This window comes from Strongylocentrotus purpuratus, unplaced genomic scaffold, assembly GCF_000002235.5.
Source record: "Strongylocentrotus purpuratus isolate Spur 01 unplaced genomic scaffold, Spur_5.0 spur5_scaffold_3, whole genome shotgun sequence".
Lineage (NCBI taxonomy): Eukaryota > Metazoa > Echinodermata > Echinoidea > Camarodonta > Strongylocentrotidae > Strongylocentrotus > Strongylocentrotus purpuratus.
Genome location: NW_022145609.1, coordinates 3,358,348 through 3,366,789, shown reverse-complemented (window position 1 = coordinate 3,366,789; position 8,442 = coordinate 3,358,348). Strand labels below are relative to the sequence as shown.

At 38.3% G+C, this 8,442-nt stretch overlaps 1 protein-coding gene across 1 annotated transcript; it reads left to right on the top strand.

Annotated features, from left to right (window-relative positions):
* Window positions 1-1,275: 1,275 nt before the first annotated feature.
* On the top strand, window positions 1,276-8,139 carry LOC115928459 (receptor-type tyrosine-protein phosphatase T-like). Its single transcript, XM_030995655.1, has 6 exons — window positions 1,276-1,332; window positions 2,025-2,153; window positions 2,723-2,848; window positions 3,710-3,861; window positions 6,518-6,653; window positions 7,364-8,139. Exons 1-6 carry the CDS (start codon window positions 1,327-1,329, stop codon window positions 7,640-7,642), a joined length of 828 nt encoding a protein of 275 aa, XP_030851515.1. The 5' UTR covers window positions 1,276-1,326; the 3' UTR covers window positions 7,643-8,139.
* Window positions 8,140-8,442: the final 303 nt, after the last annotated feature.

The window sequence follows — 8,442 nt, the reverse complement described above, 5'->3', positions numbered from 1 at the left end:
TGCGGAGCATCGTCCACGAGCCGCGAAGCGGCGATCCGATTTTTTTTGGGGTGTTTATTTGAACCCCGTAAGTGATGTTTTCCTGGCATCTATTAACACAATGGAGACCATAAAAAGCAGTGCATGATAACGTCTTTTTAAATCAAGTAACAGTTAAATACACAGTTATATCCAGAGTTATCATGTGTTTGGTTAAGTTACCAGAGGAGTTGAATATCTTCTCACAATACTTGCACTTGAAAGGGTTTCTCTCCAGCGTGCGTTCTTTTTTCTTTCTTTTTTTCTTTTTTTTTCTTCTTTTTTTCCCCTTTTTTTTGTTTGTTTGTTTGTTTTTTTGGGCCGCCCAAGGGGGGAGGGTTTAAACCCCCTAACCCCCCCCCGTAGATCCGCGCCTGTTTAATCTTGTGGTTATCTTGTGGTTTCCAAACCACAAGATAACCAAAAATACTTGTAAGATTTTCTTTTTTTTACCGTCTGAATTGGCTTTCACCGTGTGAATGCGGCTAATAACAATAAACACAATTACAATAATGATGAAGATTATTATTATCATCACCATAATGATTATTATTATTAATATTATAATTGTTATCATTATTATTATTACTATTATTATCATCATTATGACTTATTAAGTAAGCAAATATCATTCCCCAAAACCTGGGGGGATGATTGTACATGCCATCCCCCCCACCTTGTGAGGTGGGGGGGATGCATCCCCCTCATCCCCCCCGTTGTCTACGCCCCTGCCCCTTTCCATCGCTACCACACACGCACACACTCACCACCAACCGATGTTGAAACCACATTTGTGTTGGTGCACGAATGTAAATCGTAGATTCTTGACTAAAGAGAATGATATAGAACGTCGTGGTGATATTATGACGCTGTCAGGAGCACATGAAACTACACCATAGTGGAAATTCAGGATCGTCAGGAGACGGTGCAAGGTGGATGGTGCGGTCTTTTTTTTTTTTTTTTTTTTGGGGGGGGGGGGGACACTTAAAGCTTTGAAAACGTTAAATGTAACTCGAAGGCGGAGAGGTGATATCACATGTAATTTTCTCCTAATTAAGGTGGTGATGGAGAGGGGGAGGGCGGGTGACCACATTATTACCTGGATCCGCTGTATGCATGTATAGAAAGATACTCAAAAACAAAACTGAAATACATACATAACTAAAAACCAATATCTCTATCAAAGAATATATTTTTAGTTGTAGCTAAACGCTGTTTTAAAATTCCTCTTGTTTCCATACCATTCTAGTGGAGAGGAATCGTGTGATACTAGACTCCTCAGATCATGATTACATCAATGCTAGTTACATGAAGGTGAGAAGTTCTTTCTGAGTCAAGTGATTCAATTTTCATGTAATGTGAATTCAATTTACACGTTATTTAGTGTCAGAAAATTCTGTAGGATTAAATGACATAAATACCGTTTACGTAAATCTTCATTTGTCTCGTACTCAACAGTAAAAGTAAACGTCTTGAGCGTATGCAATTGCCAAATTTATATATTGTACTTTTATCAGTATTATTGATATCATTGATGATTTATACAAACAATATTCGTAGTTGCTGCCTCATGGCATTTTAGTGACCTTTTTTAATACAAAAACTTGGAAAATGAATTTGACAACTGTATATTGTGCGCTTATAATGATGGATGTCAAAACTATCATAATGAATCTTGTCCAGTTTCTTTCAATAGTTACACCACTGTCGTTGATTGAGTTGTATATTTACGTATATCCTTTAATGTACATGTACTGTCGCCATTATAAGATGGAATGTACTATAAAATATATAAGAATTGCTATGTGTATTATAAACTAGGTTGCATCAAAACTTGATTGTTAGTCATGTAGAGAATGTAGGGTGGGGCTGTAGTGCATTTAGTGGGCCGTGCTTCGAAGATACTGACACTGGCTGCTCTGAGAGCATTTCATGACAATGGGAGTAGGTGGTGAGGTTCTCATGTTGTTATCGGATATTATAATTATTCTTCCTTCATCTTTCAGGGAGTCCACTGTACCTTCATTACAACCCAGATGCCGCTGCCAACCACTGTGTCTGATTTCTGGTCTATGGTCTTCGACTTCAAACCATCCACTATCGTTATGCTTAATGATAAGGGCCAAAGCGACAAGGTAGTAGTACGAGTAAACGTCAATTTTAAAGTTTGGACGATTAATAGTTTGTCGCAGTTTGAGTTTCGGAGATTTAAAGACCTTGCTGTTTTTATTCCTTCTTTTTTATGATAAATGTAATCCATAATCAATTTAACATGTTTAAAGATCGATTTCCCAACGGTAGTGCAAGGGGGGGGGGGGTATTTGTCAATTATGATAAAGAAGTAGTAATAGTAGTAACAGTAGTAGTCGTAGTAGAAGTATTGTTAATATAAATAGTAGTAGAAGAAGTAGTAATAGAAGTATTAAAAGTAGTAGTAGTTTTAGTAGTAGTAGTAGAAGTAGTAGTAGTAGTAAATTAGTTGTAGAATATTAATAAGAAGGTCGCACAAGGCTAATCTGTCACAATGTCAATAAGGCTCATTTAAGAACTAACATGGCTAAAAATATTAGAAATAGTAATTCAAGAAAATAAAAACGGTAAGAGTGAGAGATATAAATATATTAAGTCAGGAATGGAGCGGACGAAGAAGGAAGGACCAACATTACTACAATTTTATCAATAGCCTTACCTCTCCTCCTTCTAGAGCTGTGCACAATACTGGCCTAACGATGACTCGGCTAAGTTCGGATCATATTCAGTTTCAATCTTATCAACATCATCTGATGGAGACGTGACCACTCGGCAACTGAAAGTTACCAGAAACTCTAAAGTATGTCTTATTTCATATGTTTCTTTTACGATAATAGTACTTGTTGAAGAAGGGGCGGGGAACATTGATGTGATGCCCTCATTTGAAATGATTTTTTTTAAAGGAACGAGTAACCTAATATTTTCTGAAAACTACATTATGAATTCAACCGGAACGGTTTTACTAAGTCGATGAAATGCGACTTAATGAATGTAAATTATCTAGAGATATGATCATTGATAATTTCGCACTTATGCTTAAAGTTAAATCTGAGTTAGTCATGGGAGAACGTTTGACATTGTGAAAGAAACTGTGTGGAACTGAGCAACTATGAACAGAAGTTGAATTTGTAGAACATAATACCGTGAGGTCTTGGAATGATCAAAATCAAATTAATTGGACTCAGTGCTGCTGAATATTACATGCACTGCATCCATGTATTGTTATTAGGACTACACATATATACAAACACAAATAACACAAATATACTACCCAAATATGAGGGCATTTGAAAAGTAATCATTTTCAGATGACATTTCTGCTATACAAATTTGTGAGCGTAAAGCCAAAGAAACTTTATTATCCTTTTCTAGTAGAACATACTAATAGGATGCAATGCATCGACCAATTCAGATTGACATAAAAAGGATGGGAATCCTCAACAATTGTTATTCTTTATCTTTTTTTTCAGAACTCAACCTTCTCTTTGCATTACTATTTTGTTTTTGAAACATAGACAAATACAAATTTGTGAGCGTAAAGCCAAAGAAACTTTATTATCCTTTTCTAGTAGAACATACTAATAGGATGCAATGCATCGACCAATTCTTATACGCATTATACATTCATTGTCATGGATTATTTGGTTACGTTTTCTTTTAGACCAGTCACACCGTCACTCAGTACCAGTTCCATGGATGGCCTAAACATGGATCAGATCAACAACCAGGGGCTAGGTCGTTGGTCAAGCTCATCCGTGCTGTCAAAAGTTCCACTAACAAAAAGAAGGAATTCTCCATTCTTGTCCATTGTTTGTAAGTCTAGGATCTTTTCAATGCTTACTTATCCTGAACATTCGCAATTGATGTAAAGTCCGTGGCAACAGGATCGGACCCACAATAATTTAGCTGGGGTTTATTTTTTGCAACCAAGACAATAATTAAAACATCTTAACAACTCAACTACAACGTTTAGCCAATAACATGTTGATTAAATCAGTGTATGCATATCTCTTAAAGAAAGCTTTCCATCGGCAACAGTTGATATATACATAATGGATTTCATCAGTTTCTATAGAGATGCCATCATGTAAAGTATAAATACTTCATAACCAGTGGTTCTGGGGATAAACATGCAACAATTGAAATACATTAGAAAATCAGGTGAATTCGGTGACGAGAACTATACAGTGGCGGATCCAGGGGGGGCCGAAGCGGCCGCGCCCCCCCCCCTATTGACGGCGCAAAAAAAAGAGAAAAAAATAAAGGAGAAGAGAAGAAAAAAGAAGAAGAGAAAAGAAAGGAGAAGAGAAAATAAAGAAGAGAGAGAAAAAAAAGGAGAAAAGAAAAAGAAGATACCCCCCCCCCCCCCACCTCACTCCCACTCCGGGGTCGGAGGGATCGAATTTGTGTTCCCAAAATCTCCGATAAAGGGTTACTTTTCACGCAACAAAGTCCGGCCCGTAATACACAAAAATCCGGCCCGCACTGACTTTACACACCGAAGATAAAGGGTGCTTTCAAAGAGAGGGAACATACATGTACATGCGCGTACCCTAAACAACACTGAGTGGGTGAGGGAGGGGGGGGGGGAGAAAAGTCGGGTGAGAAAGGGGAAAGACAAGGAAATGGCGCTAGGTGACAGTAACGACGAATAAGGGAAAAACTGTAATCGGAAGATTTGGGGTCATTCCAGAAGGCTTGGGAAACGTTATTGAATAGAGGGGACCGGGCCGGCCGCATAAAATTTCGAGCCACGGATTCAAAGTAAAACGTTAAAAACAGCCCCTGCTTTTGAAGAAAAAAATGAAAAGGGCACAATATTTTGGATGTCTTTCAAATAGAAGCTATATACTCAACAGTCAAATTTTAAATTAAAGGTAGGGCCGCTTCACAACTCTTATGTTGCTCTTCAATTGGATTCAGCTCATACAAACTCGCTTGCGCTTATATATCATGTAGGTAGTAATCATGGATAGGGGCGGCGATCTTGGGCCCGATAGAGGGACACGTCCCCCTGGAAATTTAGATATATAGCTAGAAAGAAATGAAGGAACGTACATATTGGGCTGAGGGATTTTCTAGAATGCATAATTTCAGCATTCTACATTGCAAAATCACGCTTGGTCGCTACGCCCCGGCCCTCGCCCGATAACACGAAACTATGACATGGATAGTGATCCCGGTCGGGTCGGGATTATTCCATGGTTGGTGTAATAATTTTTTTTCCCCTTTCATTTCTACTGACCTAATTGTGTGCTATCACAATCATGATTATTTCATTTTCCCTTTAAAGCATGCGTAGCTAGGGCGGTAGGGGCATTAAAAGGACATAGGAGCAGACAAAGAAACAATTTTGAAAATTCTTACAAGTCGAGAACGGTACAACAAATCGTCTTCTTTCTCTAATAATTTAATGAAACGTTAAGCTTCTGCGCTTTCCGCTAGAGGGGGAAACTGAATTCAGAGAAGGATTAAGAGTCGAGAATGAAACAATGAATTATCTTCTTTCTCTAATGATTTCATTACACTATAAAAGGTCAAAGCTTCCGCGCCTCGCGCGGAAGGGGGAAAATGAATTCAAACAAGGATTAAGAATCGAGAATGGAACAACGAATCATCTTCTTTCTCTAATAATTCAATGAAATGTCAAAGCTTCTGCGCGGGGAAAAAAAAAACTCAATTCAGACAAGGATTAAGAGTCGAGAATGGTACAAAGAATCGTCTTCTTTCTCTAATAATTCAATGAAACGTCAAAGCTTCCGCGCGTCGCGCGGAGGGGGGGGGGGGAACTGAATTCAGACAATGATTAAGTATCGAGAACGGTACAACGCATCGTCTTCTTTCTCTAATAATTTGTTGAAACGTCAAAGCTTCCGCGCATCGCGCGGAGGGGGCTAACTTAATTCAGACAATGATAAAGAATCGAGAACGGTACAACGAATCGTCTTCTTTCTCTAATGATTTAATGAAACGTCACAGCTTCTGAGCTTCGCGCGGGAGGGGTGGGGAAACTGAATTCAGACAATGATTAAAAATCGAGAACGGTACAACGAATCTTCTTCTTTCTCTAATAATTTAATGAAACGTCAAAGCTTCTGCGCATATTATCCTCAAATTTGTGCTCGCTCGCTTCGCTCACTAGCCGAATTGTGAAACCAGAAAATTACTTTTTCAGGAAAGAGGCTTCAGCCCCCCCCCCCCCGATGAAAATGTAAAAAAAATTGTACCGGTATGGTGCTTCTAATATGACCTTGTCAGTATTGGTATGTTGAGTTGAAAAACGGTCTGCGCAATTTTTCAAATCTCCGGCCCCCCCCCCCCCCCTATTGGAAAATCCTGGATCCGCGCCTGCTATATTACTAAAAATGAAATTTATTTGATTCAATTCTGAACAATAAGTTTACAAAGAGTCCAATGCTCATTGAACCTTGATAATTTAAACATGTTTGACTTTTGTGTGACATTAAAGGAGTGGTGCTGGGCGAACAGGTGTGTTTTGCACTGCTATGGAGTGTATCGCTCAGATAGCTGAGGGAGATTCAGTCGATATTTTCCAGACAGTCAAGATACTGCGAGCTGATAGGATGCAGTTCGTTCAAACCGAGGTATGAAAACTGATTTCTTTCCTTAGCACACTAGTCAAACATAGACATATTGGCCCGAACTCACAAAGAAGGTTTGTCGACAAACCTTGGTTTTCGTACGTCATATGACGCGTTTTACGCGTTTCTTTACAAACCTGGTTTGTAAAGAACAAAAGGAGGTTTGGCGAAACAAAAGGAGGTTTGAGCTCAAACCTTGCTTTGTGAATTCGGGCCATAAAGAATAGGAAACCACCATTCGTTTCGCAAAGTTGCGCTTCATTGCTTCACACACGTTGGTCTCATTTTCCCCATGTCATAGACTCTACACACAAGCGTGTTTGTGCTGACAAACGATTGTTTTCCAAAACCAAGATAAAGCCAGAAATGATATTAGTTTAAAGAAAGAGAAAATAGTTCCGTACCATGTATAGTTGCAACATGTAAACATTCTTTCTCGTTGTGCTATGGTATGCAGAGGAAAAAAGTTAAATATTAATAGATATTCGGAATATTCTGATCGGTGTCAAATCTATGACTATTTCGTATCTATTTTGTTAACATGAGAGGTATACAGCTTCTGAATCCTATAAATGCGTACATTTTCTTCCTTATACAATATCATCTTTCTTCTATTTAAAAAAAATTCTAATCTTCATTTCCCCATATCCACATAATGTATGTGAATACATATCAGGTAGTAAACAAGAAAATTCCCTGTCTATTTTGTTCAGGAGGAATATGCTTTCACCTACGAAGTCATCCGTGAATACCTGCACACTGAAAACTATGAGCAGCTTCCATACCCGATAGAGGACCACACGTATGGCAATGTCGAGATCGACTATACACTTGACCCGGAAGAGAACCCGTATGAGGTCACTGATCCGCAGGAAGCAGGTGCCACCGCACTCATGTATGGCAATGTAGAGACTGAGAGGAGCCAGGATAGACCGAAGCCAGAGCCTCAACAACCCTACTCTGTATACGAGAACTTTGCATTTGATTCTTAAATTCATATAGCTTTGCGTTTGTTGAATGGTGGTCTATATACGAGAACTTTGCATTTGAATCTTAAATTCATATAGCTTTGCGTTTGTTGAATGGTGTTCTGTACCCGAGAACTTTGCTTTTGAATCTTAAATTCATATAGCATTGCGTTGTTTGAATAATGCTCTGTATACGAGAACTTTGCATTTGAATCTTAAATTCATATAGCATTGCGTTGGTTGAATGATGGTCCTGAAATCTCTAGATGAAACTGTATTTGTAGTTTTTTTTGGTTGTGAAATATTTTTCTTTTAACCTTAGAACATAAAGTGAAACTGAAGAAACATTCTTGTGGAGGGAGTTGTGGTATAGGTGGTCCATTTACTTGATTCTCAATCCAAGGTTGAGGGTTCGAATCCCAGCCCGGCACCAACATCATATGGCAAGCCATTAATACACATCTGTACAGGTGCATTATTTTTGGTGATCGAGTGAATGTTCTAAAGCTTTTAATATGAAGTACATAATGTCTTAAAGATAAACTTGAGTTCTGGTAAAAAAAAGAAAATGAATTCTCACAGAATCTAACGAAACTTACACTGAATGTTCAAGATTACAAATAAATGTCATGTGCCAAACAATTTTGGAAGAAAATTTATACTGGCTGAGTAATGAGCATAGAAAGATAAGAAAATCAGGGTAGTACTAGCCCCGACACCATATGTGTTTTCCCATATACATCTTTCTGTGTAAGTGATTGTTACTTTTAAAGTAACAATCACTTACACAGAAGACTCTGCCAAATTTATGATGATTTTGATGA

Bases quoted from the DNA above. Each gene is read 5' to 3' on its own strand.
- LOC115928459 (XM_030995655.1), top strand. The intron at 2,849-3,709 runs GTATGTCTTATT...GTTTTCTTTTAG, and splicing joins AAGTTACCAGAAACTCTAAA to ACCAGTCACACCGTCACTCA. The intron at 6,654-7,363 runs GTATGAAAACTG...TATTTTGTTCAG, and splicing joins TGCAGTTCGTTCAAACCGAG to GAGGAATATGCTTTCACCTA.